At 28.7% G+C, this 24915-nt stretch overlaps 1 protein-coding gene across 1 annotated transcript; it reads left to right on the top strand.

Annotated features, from left to right (window-relative positions):
- The first annotated feature begins 1382 nt into the window (after nucleotides 1–1382).
- Nucleotides 1383–24330, top strand: LOC145097371 (hypothetical protein At1g04090-like). Its single transcript, XM_079034918.1, has 5 exons — nucleotides 1383–1476; nucleotides 2671–3070; nucleotides 21115–21168; nucleotides 21758–21924; nucleotides 22617–24330. Exons 2-5 carry the CDS (start codon nucleotides 3054–3056, stop codon nucleotides 24236–24238), a joined length of 1860 nt encoding a protein of 619 aa, XP_078891044.1. The 5' UTR covers nucleotides 1383–1476; nucleotides 2671–3053; the 3' UTR covers nucleotides 24239–24330.
- Nucleotides 24331–24915: the final 585 nt, after the last annotated feature.

Raw genomic sequence — 24915 nt, 5'->3', positions numbered from 1 at the left:
TAATAGAGTATATTACAATTTTGGTGTTTGAGTTTTTTTTAGTTTTTTTTAATAATTTTGGTTATTTATGGTTTTTGTAATTTTTTTTTTATTTTCATTTGCGTAAATAAAATAGTTATATTTACAAATATAAATAAAGAAAATAAACATAACTTTTTTATTTACACAAATCAAAATATAAAAAAAGTTACAAAAACCATAAATAACAAAAATTAATAAGAAAAATGCAAAAAAAAAACCAAAAAAATATGAAATGTGTAAAATGTATCAATATATTAGAGTATTTTACAACTTTGTTGTTTGAGTTTTTTGTTATTTTTTGTTTTTCTATTTTTCATTACTTGAATCAAAATAAATAAAAATAAAAGAAGAATAATAAATAACTAAATATATATAAAAAAAAACAATAAAAGGCGAAATAATGATAATGATAAATGCAAACATAAAGTTGCTAACAATATTAACTATAAAGCATCAAAGTAAAAAAAACCGTAACAACATAAAATTAAAAAAACAAAAAAAACATTAGCGTTTCATTTCATAATTAAGAAAAAAAAAAGTTTCGATATGGTTTATCGAATTTAAGTTTATTTACTTGAATCAAAATAAATAAAAACATTAAAAAAAACTTACATAACTAAAATTTAAAAAAATGTTAAAAAGATTAAAAAAATATCAAGTAGTTGAATATATATATATATATATATATATATATATATATATATATATATATATATATATATACACGGAATTTATATTTATAATTTATATATATATATATATATATATATATATATATATATATATAGAAAATTTCATATTAAAAAAATTACACGAATGGTCCTTGAGCATTGTAGTGTATTGCAATATTGGTACAAGGGCAAAATAGTCTTTTTCCTTAAAATCTAACGACAGAAATGTTAGATTTAACGGTATGAGGACCTTTCATGTAATTTTACAGACCATAGGGACCAATCGCGTGACTTTTTGCTAGGAAGTCCTCAAAATGCGATATTCTGTAAACCATAGGGACCAATTGTGATGCTAAAATAGAACAAAATGTATATATAATGGTTTTTGTTGGCTTAACCCTTAAAAGTATGACTATAATCTCAATACAACTTTAACATAAAGTTAGAATTAGTTTGTTGTTCTTAGTTATTGATTTACAATTTTGAAGTGAAGGTCTTAAGTGAAAGTGATTTTGTTGGAAAACAAATTGTAGATGGAGGACTTAAACGAAAATGTAAAAGTTGCTGAGGAGTAAAAGGACTGGAAGGACTAAAGTCGTAAAGTATAGAAGTTGAGGGTTGATACTGAAAGGTTTTCAAGTATTTAAAGAATGCGACGTAGCCGGCTCCTTCCTTATTTCCGACATCATCTTCACCAAACCCTTATTTTTTCGTTCTCTCCGAAATTCCTTCTGAACCTGTATTCACTGATTCTCGTGTTGTTGGTTCGTAAGCCTTCTCCAAGGTAACAATATCTCATCCTCAATCTGTAACTTTTGCAATCTTTTATTTTCGTCCATTAACTTTTTTCTAATGTAATATTGAATTAACGATACAATGCAGTCAGTGTTCCTGACAACTAACAAATGCTCCTCAAAATTGATATATCAAAATTAGATGATTTCTTAACAGGTTCAGGGTTAAAGTTGGGTATTTTGTCAGGGAACACATTAAAAAAAAATCATTTGGCGTGTTTGATAAGTAGATTAACACAAACTTTTAATCCATCCTATCCATAGTTAATGTCTAATTATTTATTTGTAATACTAGTTGTGAGACCCGTATAATATACAGGTTGATTAAAACAAAATGTTAAGTATGAACGATTAAATAGAAATTTTATTTCAATTTGAAATTGAAATAAGTGAAAATTATGAGAAAAAAATATGCAAAGAATAAATTAATTAAAATTATGAGTTTAGTATGTATTAAATGGGTTAATTATAACAAAATATTAAACATAAAGGTTTAAACTGTAAATTTATTTGGAATTGAATTTGAAATTTAAAATTTGATAGTCATTATGGTAGGTTTAATTTATGGAAAGTAAATCAATGATATATTAAAAATGAAAATTAAAGTAATGACAAGTGGAAAATAAATATATTTCAAATTATGACAAAATGACATTTGGCTAATCTTATGAGAGAATGACATGTGGCAAAGTCATTTTCATTTATTAGAGTAGATTTATGTCAAAATTACGTTTAGGTATCATTTTATTTTTTTTTTGGGTTTCAAAATCCTAGTTGTTACTTTATATAAAGTATATACAGTATTATCAATTTATAACATTTGTTGTTAAATAAAAGCAACAGCCTTACTTACGTTCAAGAATAACATTTCGTTTGTCTCTATTTATTTTATAATATTTATTCTCTTATTGCATTTTAGAAACATGCAATTCGAGTAATTTGAGTTCAATCGCTTTGACATTGGTTAGTATTCGTTTTAAGTTGGTGGAAGTTAATGGTTTTATTTTTGAGCAACATTGGTTTTTTTTTTTTTTTTTTTTTTTTCTAACTTATTATGATTTTCTAAGCAACAAAGTTGTTTTTTCTGTAGTAACTTTCTACTCTAGATGTAACACATTGTAAAATTTTGCTACATACGATTACTTGTGTACGCTGGAAACTTTAGTTTGGAATTCATATGACAGATATGGAGGTCTTCGTTTAAAACTGTTTGGATTGGTGTGCTGCCTAGCAACATACATACATATATGACATGGAAGATAGGGGACGGAGAGCTCCCTCAATTTGTGTCTATTTGTATTTTCCCAAAAACTTGGACAAGATTTGATGTCATGGAGATTATTTTGCGATGTTGGAATAGGTGGTCTCGGAACTATAGAAACATTTAGAAAGAAAGCAAAAAGAACTTGAAGAAGAAGAAGAAGAAGAAGAGAAGGATACACCATAACAAATGAAAAAGGAATCGACATCGGAAAAAGAAGAACCAAAGAACGACACAAATTAACCAAACGTAAAAAAGAAGAATCGAGATAAAGTCATCAAACGGAAAAAGAAGAACCGACACAGCATGAAAAACAAAAACAAGTAAGAAAAACCAAACACAAGTAAGATTATCCAATAAAAAGTCATAAAAAACAAAAACAAGTAGAAAAACCAAACACAAGCAAAATCATCCAATAAAAAAAAAGCTTAAAATATGTTTGGATCATATTACATAATACTATTATTTTAAAAAATTTGTAGTTTGATGAAACCGATATTTAAATGTCTTATGAAAAATAAGAAATTAATGGTCAACAATACAAACGAAGTTAAGATTTAGCAATTACGTAAACGGAAAACATATATCTGGTGGAAGATATTTACTAATCTCATCTACCCAATTAAATATTTGTATTTTTATAAAAATCACATAAATGCTCTATGAATTTTCTAGGGTTTACTCATTGAATCCCTAAAGTTTTTATCGGGCTTTATGGATCCCTAAACTAGAATATGACTTGCTATTTTTATCCCTGTCAATCTGTAATAACCGGTTCAGTGACCTTTTAGACCAAAAAAAACTTACATTATGCCCCATAAAGCCAAAAAAAATAAGTTATGGGATCAATATGAATTGAGTGTGACTTGGCTTTAGAGGAAAAGGAGAGGTTTTTTTTTTCTTTTTTTTTTTTTTTTTTTTTTTGTACGAATGATCCCTAAACTTATTTTTTTGGTTTTCTAACAGCATAATGTAATTTTTTTTTGTCTAAAAGGTCACTGAACATGGACTAAAAGAGCATATTATTTTCTAGTTTAGGGACTCAAAAATTCCAGCAAAAACTTTAGAAACTCAAAGGGTAAACCCTAGAAAGTTCGTAGGACGTTTGTGTCATTTTCTTATAATTACTATGTTAGGTTTTTGGCTTTTTTATGTTAGGTTTTTGGCTTTTTTTTTTTTTAAATTTTAAGTGATAGATTTTTTCTTTTTATTATATAATGTTACTGGTAGTTTTAATTAACGAAAATTTTAATTAATATGAATCTTGTACTTATATTTATTTTTAGAGGTAATTACAAAACTAGCCAAAATCTTTAATTATTTATTAGCTTTTAGCCAAAAAATAGTATTTATCCTAAAATAGATTTTAAAAATGTAAATAAGTAAGGCGTCTACGGTTAATGCCCCATTGACTACGGTCAATGGTCGGTTGACTACTCTTTCGAGGCATTGGGCTACTATTTGGTGGGTCGTCTACTCTTTCAAGACCCGTCGGTCCAGAATATATAAAGTGATAATTTTCAGTTTTGCTTATTTTGTGTGTTTTTGAAGTTTGAAATTATCTCTCTATGGAGCATTCAAAGAACAACTAGGTGTGTTTCTGAATCTTGAACTTTTTTTCTTGTTTAATATGCGAGTTTAGGGATGAACATTTGGACCGGGGAACCGGCCGGAATCGGAACCGGATAGAACCGATTGGGCCGAGAACGGGACGATATTCTTGTAGATTTTTGGAATCGGGAACCGATAGAAACTAAAACAAGTAGAACCGGTAAAACTAGAACCGTATGTTGCTATTTCTCGAGGACCGGTTCTAACATTGAAGACACGACAAGAACCGGTAGGAACCAGAATCGGTGGTCCCGTTCGGTTCCTATTTTCCTACCAAGTTCGGTTCCGAAGCCGGTTCCTGTTCTGGCTGGTTCCGATGCTCATCCCTATGAGAATTAGTAGATATGTTTTTTAAAAAAGAAAACGATAAAATAAAATAAAACAAAACCATAAGTTCCTTTGGTGCACAATGTTGGGTAATCTTGATATAGATAGGCTGATTTGAATAATAGGTATGAATCAAAAAGATTAGTTTTTATTTGTTTTATCTAGCATTTGAATAAAAGAGATTTGACCAGGTTCAAAGAAAGAAAAACGTGGTCTACCTGATCTTATAGTATCCTATTCTAGTGGCTAGGTTTTAGTTTGTTTTTCTTTAATTTCTGTTGTTTATTATAGGCTATTTATAGCCCCATTTACTTTTGGGTTTATGTGAGAGCAACTTTTGAAAGCAAACAACAAGTCTCCATATGTTTTCCTTCTTCTTTTCTTTTTCATGTACAACAACAACATGGAACAACTCTTTGTTTTCCTTCTTATTTGTTTAGAGGTTGTAGGGGTTGGTCCAAAATTTGGTATCAGAGCCCTAGGCTCGTGGGATCTATGGAAGAGGTTCTATGTGAACCATAGAGTACAAAGAAAGTAGAAGCTCTGTGTGAGCCGAGTTCCAAAACAAGAAATCTGTGTGATTGGTTTTTTTGCTTTTGAAGATTCATCTGTGTGAAGAGAAAGGTGTGTCCTAAGAAGGTGTTGTGTGCTGAGAAAGTGTTGTGTGCTGAATTCAAGGTTTGGGTGAACAAATAAGACAGGGAACCTGTATGGCGAAGCTAATCTATGTGAAGAAGCTAGTCAAAGTGAGGAAAAAGATCATAAAACAAAGTTTTGGTGCACTTGTAAGTGTGTCTGTGGTTTGTAGAGAAAAAAATCATAAATAACTCAAGCATTGGTTGGTTCTATGCAAGAAGAAAGAGAGTGATATGTATTGGTTGGTTTCGTACAAGAAGAAAGGGTCAAGTTAGGGAAGATGCCAACAACAAACCCGGGAGGATCAAGGAGGATCAAGTCAGGTTGTACCCGTGACCAGTCAAAGTATCCTGCTGCAATGCCCCAAGTTAACAGCTACAAATTATACAAGTTGGTTGGTTATGGTGGAGTCGATCTTACAAGCACACGGCTTATGGGAAGCGGTTGATCCGGAAACGGGAAAAGCGGTCAAGGTAAAGAAAAATCTAATGGCAAGTGCATTTGTGTTTCAAACTCTACCTGAAGATATATTGCTTCAAGTGGCTAAGCATAAGGATGCAAAAGATGTGTGGGAAGCGCTTCATGTGCGGTATTTGGGAGCTGAAAGAGTTCAAAAGGCAAGACTTCAAACACTTAGAACTGAGCTAGAGATGTTGAAGATGAAAGAGGGTAATACGATTGATGAGTTTCCGGGGAAAGTTAGTGAGATTGCATCTAAATTCAAGAATCTTGGGTCTAGCTTGGAGGATGAGATAGTGGTAAGAAAACTACTAAATTCGATTCCTAAGAAATTTTTGCAGATTGTTGCATCTATTAAGCAATACTCAGAGATAGAGGACATGTCACTTGAGGAAGTTGTGGGAAGGTTGAAGACATATGAAGAGAGAATCAAGGTTCTTGATAAAGATGATAATGATCAAGCTTTTATTGTCAAAAGAGGAATGGGAAGAGAAAACCAAGCATGGTAACTTCAATCAAGATCAATATAGACAAAGAAGAGATTTGGGTCAAGGAAGAGGTCGTGGTAGAGGTCGAGATGGTCGGTACCAAAGCTATGAAGATCGAAGGGAGCAAGGTACGTATCGAGACAAGCAACAAATTAAATGCTATAATTGTCAAGAATATGGAAATTATGTATCCGAGTGTCCTAAGAAAGAAATAAAAGAAGAAGAAATTAATTTGACTCAAGCTGATGATGAACCTGTAGCACTGCTTTGAAGAATCATAATATTGTCAAGATTAAGGGGGTGAGTGTTGGGTAATCTTGACATAGATGGGCTGATTTGAATAATGGATATGAGTCAAAAAGTTTTGTTTTTATTTGTTTTATCTAGTATTTGAATAAAAGAGATTTGACTAGGTTCAAAGCAAGAAAAACATGGTGTACCTGGTCTTATAGTGTCCTATTCTAGTGGCTAGGTTTTAGTTTGTTTTTCTTTAATTTCCATTGTATATTGTAGGCTATTTATATCCCCATTTACTTTTCGATTTATTTGAGAGCAGCTTTTGAAAGCAAACAACAAGTCTCCATCTGTTTTCCTTCTTCTTTTCTTTTTCATGTACAACAACAACAAGGAACAACTCTTTGTTTTCCTTCTTATTTGTTTATAGGTTGTAGTGGCTGGTCCAACACACAAAAAGTGCATTATATACTTGTGCACCGTAGGTTTTTTTTTGAACCTATGGTTTTCATAATTTTTGTTTTGTTTTGTTTTGTTTTGTTTTTGTTTGATTGTAGTTTTTTTTGTGGCTTGTATACCATGTCATATATAATGAAATGTTAGTATTTTTGTTTAAAAAAAAGATGAAATCGTAGGTGTCACACAGCCAACCAACGTCGAAAATACCGGGCGATGAGACAATATCATGGATCACAATAATAAACATACATTGAACATACAACAATACAATAATAGAATAAATACTTTTATTCATTGAAAATATAGATTACAATATCCCTTAGTCTAGGTACCATAAAATAAAATGTACAAAAGAAGCCCTAACAGATTGACAACAAGGGAAATATTGGAATATAAAAGACAATTGAAATCCAATGATTATCCTTGCAGTATGTCTTTCAATAGTCTAACCACCTCAAAACACATGGGTTTTGAAAGAGTGTCAACTAAAAAATTGGTGAGTTCACAAGTTTGTAATAGTTGAATCAAAACATAATTTCGACCTAAAGTATAGCCATATTAGAGGGTTAGCCTCCTATTTATTTATAATAACTCTCCACTTGATCCAACAGCTTAAAACGAATTCGGTCCGACGGTCTGAAATCAAATCTCGTTTTCAATCTTATCCAGGCGACAGCCTTTCGATAAATTTCAAGTGGGGACGTTTTCATTAAATAAATCAAATACTAGATGTTTTTCTAAGAAAAAGGGATCGCTTCTTACTTATGAAGAAAAATGTAGCTATCCTAACGACACGTTTGTAAGTGTTTTCTAGATGTTATCCGTTTATAGTCGCAAACTTTCCTAATGATTTTTCTATTTTTAGCAAAAATTTAGGACTTATCCCAAAATACCCATAAAAGTATATATTAATAAAAACATTTACTACTAAATAAATGGTCTACTATTTCGGCCAAAAAGCTACTGTGACAGTTGTAGAAACCAGACCATCGTTAAACGAACAATGTTAACCTAATCTCTGTTGTAATATACCTAATAGGTAATAAAGTTGTGGTTTTATTGTTTATAGGGTTTTATACTTTGAAATACATCCAAAATATTAACCAAGTCTTGGATTGATATGAATCCCTAATAAATGAACAATTTTAGTATATATAACAAATGGAATAATGCATATGATTGAAAGAGATATATGTATTAGACATTATTATGGGGTATCAATAGGCTCATCACCTAGTACATGAAAATAGGAAAATTGGGACATAAAGAACGTCGAAAACAGAAAGATACAATTGTTTTAAGAATATGTACAACCATGTAATAGTTCACTACCTGATAGGTGTCAAACCCGACTTCATATGATAAGCATGACGTCTTAGAAAATGAATTTTTATTCCCGAACATTTTTCCTATAAGTATCATTCAATTTATGAAATTATCATGTTCCTAACTTTTTATTCCTGAAAATACCCCGAATTGTTGTTGATAAGGTAGAATAGCTAAGATTTTATGTCTTTCAATGCTCCTATCGGCCTTATATTGTATAGTGTATATCCATCGACATCCAACTATTCTTTTTCCCGGTGGTAGATCTACAAGATCATATGTCTTATTCTTTAGTAATGTATCCATTTATTCACGTATGACCCTTCTCTATTCTAGATACGCTAAAGCTTCATGTACATTTTTAGGAATAACTACAACAAATAATTGATTCACAAATGCCTTCATTTAAGTTTGACAGGTTTTGACCATACACATAGTTACTCATAGGATACCTAACCTTGGAAGATATATCAGGTTCATATGTAGATTTAGGTATACCTCTATTATAATTATGGGGAAGTTGTTTTCTTTCTTTTTGAGGTTCAAGAACACGATCATCCTCTTCAGACAATGATTGGTATGTTGTGGTAGTATACAACTCTTCATCTTCCTGGACATCATATTCATTTTAATCATGACAGTTTTGTGCATTACTTTATGTTGGAATGGAGTTGTCACCCAATTCTTCACCACTTCTTGGAACTTCATTATCTTACTGAACGTGTTCCTCCTGAGATTCATTCACTTTCTCGTATGTGTAATCAAGAGCATGAACTTCATGATAGTGCTCCTATTGAGATTCAGACTCTTGAAAGAAAAAACAATTTTTTCTTCATGAAATACAACGTCCATGGTCACATACATGTGTTTTGTTGGTCGATGATAGAAACGGTAGCCTTTTTATTTTAAGCATAGCCAACAAACACGTAACATAAGGCTTGGGGGTTTAGTTTGCTTCGTTGTTGTTTATAAATATATACAAAAGCAACACATACAAGCACACGAAGAGGAAAATCTAGAATCATGGGAAAGATCACTTTAGTGGTTACAACTTGAATAGGAGTTTGAAACTCATTGGTAATAGACAGAACACGGCTAATAAATAGGTGGTCGTGGCAATAGCTTCACCCCAATATGAAAGTGACATATTAGTAGTAATTAACAAGGATTGTATAACTTCTAATAAATGCCTATATTTTCGTTCCATCACTCCATTTTGCTGATGAGTGTTTGGATATGTGATTTGATGAATAATTACATGATCTTCCAAATATTTTTGAAGACTATTGTTTGATACTCTCTATCGTTGTCATTGTTGAGAACATGTATTTTTGAACCATAAAGAGTTCTATTCATCTTATGGAATTTTCGGAACAACATATTTACCTCATCTTTTGTATTCATGAGACATAACCACGTCATTCTATTGTAGTCATTGATAAATGTAACAAACCATCGAGATCCATTCATGAATGGAAGTGTATTTCTATTTAAATTTAATGGAAAAGATGAACGATCGCTTTTAGCCACTTCGCAATGAAACTTTGAAACATCACAATTTTTAAATAAAGTTGGAATTAATTGTCTTAGGTAACCAAAAATGTATGACCAAATCTATGATGATACAACCAAATATCTTTTTCCTTTTTATTTCATTAATATTCTTCTACAAATAGTGCTTCCTCCTCCTTATTTAAGTTCTTCGGTTTCAAGTCCAAGTAATATAGTTTTCCTTTCCTAACACCATAACTAATCGTTTATCTCATTCGAATGTCCTTAAAAAAACACAATGATTAGGCCAAAAATCACAACACAATGTGTTTTGAACGATCTATTGACATTTGCAAAGATCCTACTTAACATTTATTCCACTTAAGGCTTGAGTGTAAAGACAAGACAGAAGCTCATTCTTACTAGATGGATAATCTCTTATATGATGAATCAAAGAAGAGAAAAGCTTGCTTGTTATGATTATTAATGGACCAAACAATAGATTATTGTTGCAGCTGATAAAGTCTATCTTCATGGCTTTTAACTAGATTAGGTTTTCACATCATTAGAATGTAAGGTTAAACCTTATAATATGATAAGTAACACCTTGTTTCACGATGATTAAGTTTACACAACGTTATCAACCGTTGTCTGAGCTTTCACTACAACGTCTTACTTTCTTAAGCTGTAAGTCTTAGATCTATTGTCTTAGTGATTGGATCATTTATGTATGGTATATATCTTTTGTGTATGAATCCCTGATTTATAGATATCTCATTCTAGAATAGCCTTTACCCTAATATATAAGTTACGCAAGCGTTGCATGTAAAAGTACATCGCTTTATGCATTCTCGCTTTATGAGAGTTCTTAATCAAAATTGGTTTTTGATTATTCTTTGTTCTTAGTTCTTTATTACTTGATGTATCTTGTTATTTTGATCCTTCAAAAACCTGAAATCGTATCATTAAAATTTATCGATCTTAACATTCTCTTATTCTACCATAGCACTGATACAAATTGTTAGGTTAAAACAAAACTTTGAACAATGATAAATGATCTCACCAGAGTAATAAATGAAAAATCAAAAGAATAAGACAAAATCAAGTTATGTTTTTCACATAATTAGATGATCGGCCATGTCCACGAAAAACATGAGAGAGAGAGAAGGATTTATTATTTCCTATCGTAAAAGGCCTTTTCGTACAATACATTAGGGTTACAATAAATGAGATTATTTACCGTCGCGACAAGCCTGTTATAATCATAAATGATTATATAGCTCCGTCCGTTCCTTTCTCTTCCGCCACCATCCCCACCAACACAATCGTAACTGCCACCACTACAACCACCACCTCTGACACAAACCGACCCCACCACTACCACCTCCGTCACTTATACCACAACCACCTCTTTTGTCACCAATTGTCATAATCATATACTCAATCTGTGAATAGACATATATGTATAATCATTTACGATTAGACATATACGTATAAGCCTGTATATTCATGTATGATTATACATCTCTGTCATATAATCATTTATGATTAGGCGTACCCCGTTGTTGCCAGTATACTGGAGCGTAGCGGCAAATGATAAGTATGTGGCTGAGGTTGAATCTCAAGATCTCTACTTTTTTTTTCAAATAAACCGTCCCCTATATGTGTGTGTGTATATATATATATATATATATATATATATATATATATATATATATATATATATATATATATATATATATATATATAGACACACGTACATGCTCTAACCGAATAAAGTAAATGGTAACTATGAATGGAACCGGAAGTGATGAATTTGAAAACCATGAGTAGGGGTGTTCCGAGGGGAGGGGGTTCAAATCAAATATTAATAAAATAGTAAACCGTGACATTAAGGCAGATACTTTGCATGCACTAACCGAAATAGAACCGAATTGCTAAAAAACCTCGAATTATATAAAGACGGGTAACCACGGTTTGGTTCACGAGTACACGTTAAATATAAAAAATAATAATCAATCAAAACTACTATCTTTATGAAAATAAAAAAAACTTACCAAAAATCAAAAAAAGAAAAAAAATCAACTCTTACATATAAAAACATACGTTTTATGAATATCACAAAATATACATTTTTATGAATAGATACATAAACTTAAAATATACATTTAATAGATAAGATAAAGTTGATACGAAAACATATGTACGTGATTCCAAATTATATTAGTACTGTGTGGCATTAGGTTAGATTTTCAATTCAAAACTGGAAAAAATTTAAAGCTGTGATCTGCCAACCCGCCAATCCATATGGGTTTGGTTGAGTTTATCTTTCTTACTCGTCAATCCCTCAACACGTAACCCGTTAACCCCCAAACTCAACCCGATTGTGAGGCCTACCGTTAACACTAAACACATGGAATATTTTCAACCAACACAATTTTCATTTATTTTTTAATTTATTTAGAAGTTTAAAGTAAAAGAGAAAAAAAAAAGTATAACTAAAGTAAAAATTAACATCTCATTAAAAAATGTACTACTATAAATGTTAATAAAAATCATAAAAATAATAATTAAATTTCCAAAACAATTTATATATATTTATATACACTTATAAAAGAGATATTTTACTTACACCAAATGCATTTAAAACCTCCATGACTTTTAAATTTCTTTTCTAATAATTATTATAAATTAGTTAAGAATTTTGAATTAATATAAAAAGTAAATTCTAATAAAAAATTAAGTAAACTACAATATTAAAATATCATATTATACTTATATTTATAAAATTATCATCTTAAGTTTTTAACATATTATAATTGACTTATTAGTTTAAATATATTGTCGTATGTGAGCAATTATCATTTTAAAGTCACAACTTTTTTATAATTTATTATTTTATGCAAAATAGTTAAATTATTAATTTCAATAAAATGTTAAATGGTTAACTTAAATCAAAATTTCAGTTAAACGTGAAAAACAATCGAGAGATTGTTTTATAAATTGTTAAAAGTTATAAATTAGAGTGTTAAACCTAAATTGTAATCCTAAATTAACCAAAAAAACAAAGCAATAAACTTTTTTTTTATAATCATTAACAATATTCAAATAAGTAGTTTAAAAATAACTTATACTAAGAATAGTTAAAAGTAATATTATATAAAACAATTATAATGCTATTTTTAAAAACAAAAAAATGTTTGTTGTTTTAACTAATTACAATCAAAGAAACTAACAATATTCATCAAATAAATTTTAAAAAAGTTAAATTTCTAAAATCAAATTAAAATAATTAAGAGTTTCCAAATACGTTATTTTCAATAATTTACAACAACAATATTTAAAAGTGGCATTGTATACAAAAATTATATTGTTACCTTTAAAAATAAAAACAATATTTGATGGTTTAAATAATTATAATGATAGAAATTAGAATCCTAAACAAATAAACTTTTTTAAAATAATTAATCATAACAACAACTATAGATATTAAACCATATAGTATAATTAATTTTATACATGAATAATCCACAGGTAATGACCATTTATAGAATTGAGATTATAAAATTATACATTATCATATAATTCAAAACAAACAATGTTTATATCAACGTATTATAAAATTTATTATATACGTGCTAGCAACAACGTCATTGAGATATTAGAAAACAGATATTTGTAAAGATATAAAATATATTGTTGTATTCGGTGTAACGTGCAAATATTTGCCTAGTAAATACTTATCAAATGGACATTTTTTCTTGCACGACATGCATCAGAAACCTCCATAACTTTTTAATTTCTATCTAATAATTATAATAAATTGGTTAATAATGTTAAATTAATATAAAAACTAAATTCTAATAAAAAGTGAACAAAACTACAATATTAAAATATCATATTTTACTTCTATTTATAAAATTATCACTTTAAGTTTTTAATATATTTTAGTTAACTTATTAGTTTAAATATGTTGTTGTATGTAAGCAATTGTCATTTTAAAGTCACAACTTTGGTATAATTTATGATTTTATGTAAAATAGTTAAATTATTAATTTTAATAAAATCTTAAATTGTTATTATAAATCAAAATTTCAGTTAAACTTGAAAAAAAAATCAATAGATTATTTTATAGATTGTTTAAAGTTATAAATAATAGTGTTAAACCTAAATTGTAATCCTAAATTAACAAAAATAAAAACAATATTTTTTATAATTATTAAGATTTTTCAAATAAGTAGCTTAAAAATAACTTAAAATAGGAATAGTTAAAAGTAATATTATATAAAAAATTATAATGTTATCTTTAAATACAAAAACAATGTTTGTTGATTTAAATAATTGAAATTAAAGAAATTAATAATATTAATCAAATAAATTTTAAAAACGTTAAATTTTTTTAATCAAATTAAAATAATTGAGAGTTTCCAAATATGTTATTTTAAATAAATTACAATAACAATAGTTAAAAGTAAAATTATATATAAAAATTATATTTTTTCCTTTAAAAAGACAATATTTGATATTTTAAATAATTACAATGATAGAAATTAAAATCTTAAGCAAATAAACATTTTAAAATTAATTAATCATAACAACAACTATATATATATATATATATATATATATATATATATATATATATATATATCATTAAATAATATATTATGTTTAATTGTATTCTTGAATAACTTGTTGGTAAAGGTCCTTAAAACAATTTGGATTATAGAATTCTATAAGATGTCTACATTATCATATAATTCAAAACAAACTATGTTTATACCAATTTATTGTAAAATTTATTATATAATAACTAACAACAATGTCATTGATATATTCAGAAAACATATATTTATAAATATTTCAAATATATGGTTGTATTTTGCTCAACGTGCATGTATTTGCCTGGTATACTTATAAAAAGAGGCTTTTTTACTTGCATTACATTTATTTGAAACCTTGATGACTTTTCAATTTTTTTCTAATAATTATTATAAATTTGTTAATAATGTTAAATTAATTCAAAACCAAAATTCTAATCGTAAATGAACTAAACTATAATATTAAAATATCATATTTTACTAATATTTATAAAATTGTGACTTTAACTTTTTAATATATTATAGTTAACTTATTAGTTTAGATATATTCTCGTATATGAGCAATTGTCAATTTAAAGTCACAAATTTTGTATAATTTATATTTTTATTCAAAACATTTAAATTATTAAGTTTAATAAAATGTTAAACGGTTAATTTAAATCAAAATTTCAGTTAAACTTGAAAAAAATCGAGAGACTATTTTATAAATAGTTAAAAGTTATAATTTATAGTGTTAAACCTAAATTATAATATTAAATTAACAAAAATAACCATGAAACAATTTTTTACAATCATTAAGAATTTTCAAATAAATAACTTAAAAATAACTTATAATAACAATAGTTAAAAGCAATATTATATAAAAAAAAATTATAATGTTATCTTTAAAAACAAAAATAATGTTTGTTGTTTTAAATAATTACAATTAAAGAAACTAACAATATTCATGAAATAAATTTTAAAAAAGTTAAACTTCTATAACCAAATTAAAATAAGTAAGAGTTTTCAAATACATTATTTTAAATAACTTACAACAAAAATAGTTAAAAGTAATATTATATACAAAAAAATATATTGTTATTTTAAAAAACAAAAACAATGTTTGATGTTTTAAATAATTACAATGATAGAAATTAAAATCTTAAGAAAATAAACTTTTTAAAAATAAATAATCATAACAAATATAATATTATTAAACTATATATTATATTTAATTTTATTCATGAGTAACTCGTAGTTAGAGGTTATTAAGACAATTGGGATTACAGAATTTTAAAAGATGTCTATATTATTATACAGTTCATAACAAAAAAATGTTTATACCAACTTATTATAAAATTTATTGTATACAATCTAACAATAACGTCCTTAATATATTTAAAAAAGCATATATTTGTAAATATTTCATACATATTTATTGTATTTTGCGCAACAAACGGATATTCGTCTAGTAATTAAAATAAAATAAGAAATTCTACAACTCTTAATCGCAAATCACTATTCGAGCAAGCATCGTATTTGGTAATCATCCATGTACGTGGTAACCCTAGCAAGCTTGGTATTCAACAATCCTCCATACACATGGTAACGCGGTTGCACAAAGACTTACAATCTTTTTCTATTAGTCTTTCTTTAATCAACCGTAACTCCTCCTCTAAGATTCGTCGCTTGAATCTATTTATTCCACGTTTTGGGTATCACATAATTGGATTAGTGAATGGATTGTAGGAAGGGATTAAAATTTGACTAATCTTGAGAAATTTGAAATAGACTATACACATATTGCGTAGGGTATTAATCAACATATTGGGGATAATATGACATTTGGGAATTCCTGCGAACTGCTTTCGCTTCTTCAATGGTTTTATCTGTTGTTAATTTTTTTTATTGTCACAACTAGAATCCATTTGGAATATAATATGAAAGGTTGGAATGAAATAAAGAAGATTGGAATGAAATTTGGAGAGTTATGAAGGTAAGTGATTATCGTATTGGTTTTTTAGAGTATAAATTGACGATACCCTCAATACTGAAGGTAATCTGAAGGCCACTTAGCTTTAGAGGTGTAAGTGAGCCGAGCTACTCGTGAGCTACTCGGAATCAACTCGTTAAAAGCTCGACTCGAGGTCGAATTAAACGAGCCTGAGCCGATCTCGAGCCTAATTGTGAGGCTCGTTTATTAAACGAGCTCGAGCCGAGCTTCAATTATTGGGCTCGCGAGCCTAAACGAGCTTAAACGAGCCTATATATATATATATATATATATATATATATATATATATATATATATATATATATATTTACATACATACGTATATACACACTAACACACACACACACACACACACATATATATATATATATATATATATATATACACACACACACATATATACATGGAGGCGCGTTTAGGCTCGCGAGCCCAGTGAATTGTTCACGAGCCGAACTCGAGCCTCATTTAAAGGCTCGAATCAAGCTCGAGCTCGAGCTTCCTCAAAATTAAACGAGCCGAGCTCGAGCTTGGTCAGGCTCGGGCTCGGTTTGGCTCGTTTATACCCCTACTTAGCTTCATTTTGTCCACCCTAATGTTTCTTTACGTGTCTTGTCAAAATAATCAGTTTTAACTTATTATTTTCTAGTGCATTATATATTATCTTTTTATTTGGTCCGACATTTTTATGTTATCATATCTTTTTTTTTCAAAGTTATTTAGGATCATAGCTAGTCAATAATGGTGCTATAGTGGCGCTATAGCGGTTAACGGAGGCAACGAAACTCTATTTCAAAATAACAGTGACGTTATTATCATCGTGATTTACCGCGATTTGTCACCGTTATAGCAGCACTATAACCGTTATTTGAATAAATTTCATTTTTAGGCTATTTTAATAATATATATATATATATATATATATATATATATATATATATATATATATATTTGTGTCTAAGTATTGAATAAAATTGTTTTTTCTTAGTTCAAACCAAAACTTTTGTGTCATTCCATTGAATAAAATTGTGATTTTGTGACTGTCATGACTTCCGTTGAAACTATGTATGTGCTATCTTGCTAATTGTGTTGAAGACTTCAAATACTACATTATTATTAACCATCAAATTACTTAATCATTTTATTTGCTAACTGGGAATGTGTTGAAGTATGATAAAATGGTAAGTATTGCTTATGTTTTCTTGTTGATTGTGTTAAATTATGATTAATTGTGATATTGGTAATCGGTCTGTGAAATATGATTAACTAATTGTGATATGTGAGTCTGATTAACTAAATATGATATGTGAAGTAAGATTTACTGATTCACTAATTAATTGGATTAGGTTTAACATTAAATGATTTACCGACTAATAATATAATATAATATATATATATATATATATATATATATATATATATATATATATATATATATATATATATATTCTACTTAATATAAAAAATGTTATACTGCTGTGAGAACCACGATTTCAAATAATGGTTGGTGACCACTATAATATTTTTGACCGCGATAACTACTTAGTAGCTCAGTAATTAGTGGTTTCCATAATTTTCATTGGTTTCGGTAGTCATCTATGTAATACCCACATATAAATATAATTTTACATTTAATGAAAAAATTGAATTTTTTTTCTAACGGTGTGCCCTGTGTCATTTAATGGATTTTTTGATGTTTACATAAAAAAATCACATTTTACTAACTTTTGTTAATTTTTTTTAGAATAGCTAAGTACACATTTATTAATAATAATTAGGTGAATGTCTCCGCATTGCGCAGAAACACCTGTATAGTTGAAAGTCTTTACAAATATATGTTTTTTTTAAATATATCAATAATATTGTTAAATTTGATTAATAATTCGTATACTAAATTGATATAATATATTGATTATTTTGAATTATATGATAATATATACATCTATTATAACTGTATAATCTCAATCGTTTGAATGACTTTTACCCACTACTTACACATCAATAAAATTAAATATAATATTAGATTTAATGTTATTTATAGTTGTTGTTATTGTTAATTATTTTTTTTTAAATGTATTTGCTTAATGTTTTAATTTCTATCGTTATAATTATTTAAAACATCAAACATTGTTTTTTTATTTTAAAGGTAACAATATAATCATTTATATAGAATTATTTTTAACTATTTTTGTTGTAAATTATTTAAGCTACTTATTAGAAAACTTTTAATGATTATAAAAATATCTTTAGGAAATATTTTAGTTAAATTGAGATTACAATTTGGTTTTTGCATTTATCATTACAATTTATCACTTTTAACTATTTAGAAAATATTCTTCGGCTTTTTAAGTGTAACTGAAATTTATATTTAAGTTGACATTCTAATGTTCTATTTAAATTAACAATTTAAGTATTTTATCCAAACTGTTCAAAAATTCTAGCTTTAAACTGATAATGGTTTAAATAGAACAACATATTAAATCTAATATGTTAAAAGTTAAATATATAACTTTATAAGTAGAAGTAAAGATATTATTTAAAAATTAAAATTTAGTATATTTATAATTACACTTTAGGTTTAATATTTATTTAACCTTATTAGCCAACTTATAATCATTATTAGAAAGACACTACGATTAATCACTTTTAACTATTTACAAAATATTATTTGGGTTGTTTAAGTTAAACTAAGATTTATATTTGAGTTGACGCGGTAACGTTATATTCAAATTAATAATTTAAGTATTTTATACAAATTGTTTCAAAATTGTATCTTTAAAATGATAATGTTTTACATCCAATAATATGTTAAAACTAATAAATTAAGTATAATATGTTAAAAGTTAAAAAGCATCACTTTATAAGTAGAAGTAAAGATATTATTTTAATATTGAAATTTAGTTTATATATGATTACATTTTAAGTTTGATATTTATTTAACCTTATTAACCAACTTATAATTATTATTAGAAAGAAATTGAAAAGTCATGGGAGTTTCAAATGAATGTGGTGAAAGGAAAAATGCATCGGAGCTTTAGCCTTACCTAAGATTAGTGTTGTAAAATTCACCGAGTTTGCCGATTACTCCTCCGGGTACTCACTACTCGGCCCCTTACCGAGGCGAGTTACATAATCTCGAATACTCCTAGATCGGCCTCTTATTAAAGTAAGCAATGTTGAAAACTCGATCAACTCGATGATTAATATGTATAATATACTTAATGATTTATTATTTAACACAAACACATGCTATTATTACTATATATATATATATATATATATATATATATATATATATATATATATATATATCCTAAATATTCAGTAATTACTCACGAAGTGAGACTATTATGTGTTTTTCAGTTTTTGTGTATTCACATTTATATAATTTTGTTATATATTTCAATCAACTTATGGTTTTAACTTATGATTTTGACATATATAATTTCTCTATAAATATTTCTACATGAATTACCAAATCTGAGTACTCCCCGAGTACTGACTACTCGGTAGTTGGCCGAACAGATACCGAGTAACGAGTTCTACAACTTAGTTTAAGATAGGCGATTTTACATTGATGTCTTGTTGAGATTATTGGATTTAAAGATTACCACTTCATCGGGTATTCAAATCGAGTGGGTTAGCTTACCTCTCCTCAAGGCTTCATGTTTTACATGGAGTGTTTGTTTGCTAAAAATATGATAAAATGATCTTTAAAAGGTGTGGTATCCCTCTTATCTCCTACTCCCAAGTGGATGAAATCATGAAGAAAAGGAAATTGCTCACAACATAATTTATGGTCTTTTATGGAATGTTTGGAAGACAAGGAACGACAAAATGTTTAACAAGATGTTACATTCTCCTATCAAAATGGCTAATAATGTCATAACAATGGTGTTTAGTTGGTCTAAATTTCGATACAAACAACGGAATTCTAACTCTATGTTGCTCCCTTATTTGCCGATTCAAAAAAAAAAGTCTTATGTATGTATGTAGACATTTTCTTCAATATATACAGGGATGAACAACGGAACTCGATACCAACTTCCGGAATCGAAACCGCTACCCACTGGATACCCACCAGAACCGATATATAAGTATCATCTTGAATAACATCTTTTAGAATTCTAGATATTTAAATAATTTGTTTAACCTTTAAATATCCGTATATAATTTTCACTTTGAAATTAAACCAAGATTAAATTCCAATTCATAGAAATATATGTTTAGCTACAGATTTCAATTCTTTGAATGCTAACTCATAGATATAATTTTAAATATTTTAAAATTCAACAAATTTAACGAACTGTGTACCCGCTAGGGGAACCGCTACCCGCCGGTTTTGGTTCTGGTTCCAACATTTTGGGAACTATCGATTCCAATTCCAGTTCCAGATAATTAACACAGGTACCCGCCTACGCTCATCTCTAAATATATATAGGACTTTAACTCTCAACCATTTCAAGAATGACATATACTTTTCCGTACACATATTAGAGGAAAAACTCTTTGGTATACTATATTAATATCAAGTAAGTAATGTGTAATGCTAAATTTTATTAAGGTTTGACCGGATATTTAAAATTTATCTAGAAAATATTTTTATTTTAGTATATTATTCTCGTGATATAACGTTATCTATATTTAGTATTGAATTACCATAATTTTCACCAATTATAATGCTATAACTTACAAACGATTCACTTGCGACCCAGCATCACAAACAATATTCTATTCATTTACAGGTCGCTCACATCACTAATGGAGAAATGCTTATCACAATCATACTTGTGCTTGAGGTACGTATACAACCCAACTGAAATCTAATTTGTGTACGTTATTTGAAACAATGTTTCCTCTCTTGTATTGTAGTTGAAAACTAGTTAATTATCATCAGTACGTAGTAGAATTCCCTCAGTTTGTTCATTCTCATTGTCGATATCTACATATAAGAATGAATTCTTCTATCATTGGTCCCCATGGCTGGACATGAAACGAAATATAAACTCAACAGAATTTACGATTTCTGCATTTGCATGTTTGCGAGAATTATCTCCATTTAATTCTACCTTTTGACATACAAAAAAATCAATTTCATGATTTTTTTCCTTTTTCATTGTTCTAGTTTGAATGATTTGTTCTACTTGTCAATTGTCATTACATAATTCATGACTCCATTATTATAATATTAAAAGTCAACTCTTACAAAAGTTTAAAAATGAATAGTACATCTTTTTACGAAATAATGTCAATATATTTGGTCTCACTATCATTTTTTTTTGTAAACTGATTAAGTTTGTTCGTTCGTGATTTTAGTAGGAGAATAGCGTTCTTTACCAATATTGCTATATTTCAAGAGTAGTAATAAAATCGTTTATCTTCTTGTAGGTTCTTATTTCAGATTTCCAAAACAATTCTGATAATATTCCAGATTGTTTCTAATGCATCTCATGCATTGAGTGACTTCTCAACAACACTCAATCCTAACAACAACATACAAAAAGATACCGGGGTCATATCATTTGATTTTTCATATCCACCCTCGTATCCTACAGGTATTAATTGTTTTATGATTGGTATTAAAACCATCAAAAGTCAAGGTTTATATTTTGAATTTTACAAATACCAAATTTTGTAATTATTGTTTTATGATTGGTATTAAAACCATCAAAAGTCAACGTTGATATTATTGAAACTTTATCTGATTTTAAGAAAGCCAATATTGATTAATATGACGCTAGCTGTACATATTTCCAAAAAAAATTAAGTTCATAATAGGGTTATTCTAGAAAAATCTCTTTAGTTTGTCTTAATTTAGAGAAAAAGTCCCAAAGTTTCTGTATTTTAACAGAAAAATCCCAGACAGGTAAAAAAATTCTAATCGGCCCTTTTGTCCGGTTTTACATATTTTGCCCGGTAACCTATATCTTTCTATTAAAAAATTATAAAGACTTTTTCGTAATTTTGGTCAGCATATTATGAGTTTTCGAATATAATAACACACTCTCCATAATCTTTCAAAAAATTACTAATATTTTGAATAAACTTACATAAAACTCATTACATTTTTTTAACAAAAATGACAGATTCCTTGGTATATATTCAATACCGGACAAAAGAGTTGATTTAAATTTTTAGCCCGATAATCAAGATTTTTCTCTTAAAAAAATAAAGTTTGACACTTTTTCATAAAACTAAGTTACCGAAATTTTCCATTATAATAAATGTAAACATTTTCTTGTGTTAGGTGGAGACTTCGGAAAAGGAGTCATTGATCTTGGAGGAATAGAAGTGCACGAAGCATTATATTTCAAGAAAATCTGGACTATAAAGAGTGGTGGACCAGATGATTTCGGTGTATCATTTTTCGAACCTGCTTCCATTCCATTAGGGTTCAGTTTGCTTGGCCATTATTGCAATCCCAACTCAAAGTCCATCTTTTCCTCAGTTCTTACTGCTAAAGACACCACAGGTAACCTATATTGGGGTTCCCTACGTCGTCCCATAGACTACACTCTTATATGGACAAGCAAAGGTTTAGATATCAACAAAGATGTCGATGGCTACATTTGGATGCCTATTCCGCCTTTTGCTTATAAAGCCATTGGCCACATCGTCACCACTTCACCCGAAAAACCCTCACTTGATATGGTCAGGTGTGTTCGAAAGGACTTCACCGATGGGATCACAGTGGACGAATGGTTATGGGGACTAAAGATGGTTGACATTAATATCTATACTACAAAGCCAAATGGTGGAGCGCTAAGTGTTCCTACAGGTACGTTTTTGGCACGAGTTAATGGATCCGACATGCAAGAGTTAGCATGTTTGAAGATGGTTAGGAATGATACTTATTCAGCTATGCCGAATTCTTTACAAATTAAGAAAATGATCGAAGCTTATGCTCCTATGGTGTATTTACATCCTGATGAAGAATACCTCCCGTCTTCGGTTTTGTGGTTCTTTCAAAATGGAGCTGAGCTACACCGAAGTGGCATGATCCCATGGCCAGTGATCAACGATGGTGTAAATCTTCCAAGCAATAGTTCAGTGGATGGTTTGTATCTAGACCTCCCATCCGATGAAGCTGAGAAAGAAAGGGTGAAGAAAGGGTTTTTGCCAGAAGCGACTGTTTATGTGCATGTAAAATCAGCGTTAGGAGCAACGTTTACTGATCTTGCCATATGGTTGTATTACCCTTTTAATGGTGGAGGGAGGTTTCAGCTAGGACCTTTCACCATTAGCTTGGGAATGATTGGAGAACATGTTAGTGATTGGGAGCATATAACGTTAAGGGTTGATAACTTCAATGGGATTCTAAAATCAATCTATCTCTCTCGCCATGCTGCTGGAGTATGGGTGACACCTCATGAATTTGAGTTCATGAATGGAACTCGACCAGTTGTGTATGCATCCTTGCATGGGCATTCACACTACAATACTCCAAGTTATCATCTACATTCGACTGTTGAGATTGATGCGGATGACATGAAATTGTTAGAGGAGGTACTCAAGATGGATTCAAGCAAGTTGCCTGTCGTCAGGGCGGAAAAGATTTTAGGGTTTGGTGTTAGAGATGATACTGGGAAAAGCAACAACTTGATGGATATTGCATCGAGCTATCAAGTTGTTTGTGTTGATTACAATGTTTCATATATGGAACCATGGTTGAATTATACCGGTAGATGGGGTCCTAAGTTTAGTTATACATTTACAAAGGAGGTGATAAAGATAGCAAATCATTTTCCGGATAAGTTCAAGCGACTTATCTTAAGGATTTTGAATAAGCTCCCTGCTGAGTTACTAGGAGAAGAAGGGCCTGAAGGCCCTAAGATTAAAGAAAGTTGGACGGGGGATGAGAGGACTTGATTATAATGTATAATGAATATTAAAAAGGTCAATCATATAATTGTATTAAGAAGAAGAGTAGTGTTTAGTTATCTAATATGATCAATTTACCAAATGGCTTAAAAAGAAAAGTAGTATTTAGTTAATATGATCTATTTACAACCATTCAGTTTTATATCACCAAATGACTAGAAAAGTAGTATTTAGTTATTTAATATGATCGATTTACAACCATTCAGTTTTATATAACCAAATGACTTTTAGTTCAACGATATCCGGATTGTTCTTTCTTTTCAAGGTGGAGTGTAAAGTCTTATTAAAGATATAGATAGATTTAAGAGTAATTTAAAAATAGAATAAATTTATGGTTTAAAAAAATCAGCTTTATATCAAGACTCGCATCTATTTATTAGTTCGTATTCTATAAATAGTTTAATGGAATAGTTATATTGGTTTTGAAGGATATAGAATTTATTGATATTGAATTTAGGAGCTGATATCTCACTTGGTTTTTTTATTTATCCAGTTACTAAAATTTTCTTTTTCCTTTTATGTCCTTTAAAATTCAGTCATTAAAACCAGATCTTTTTCTTTTTCCTTTTATGCCCTTTAAAATTCAGTCATTAAAACTAAATCTCCAAACTTGATTTCACCTTATTTTGATTTTGTTTCTGTTTTTAATTTTTATTTTTATCCAC

This window comes from Lactuca serriola, chromosome 1 (assembly GCF_051521515.1).
Source record: "Lactuca serriola cultivar US96UC23 chromosome 1, Lser_US96UC23_V15, whole genome shotgun sequence".
NCBI classification, from domain to species: domain Eukaryota; kingdom Viridiplantae; phylum Streptophyta; class Magnoliopsida; order Asterales; family Asteraceae; genus Lactuca; species Lactuca serriola.
This window is presented reverse-complemented; position numbering and strand designations above follow the sequence as displayed.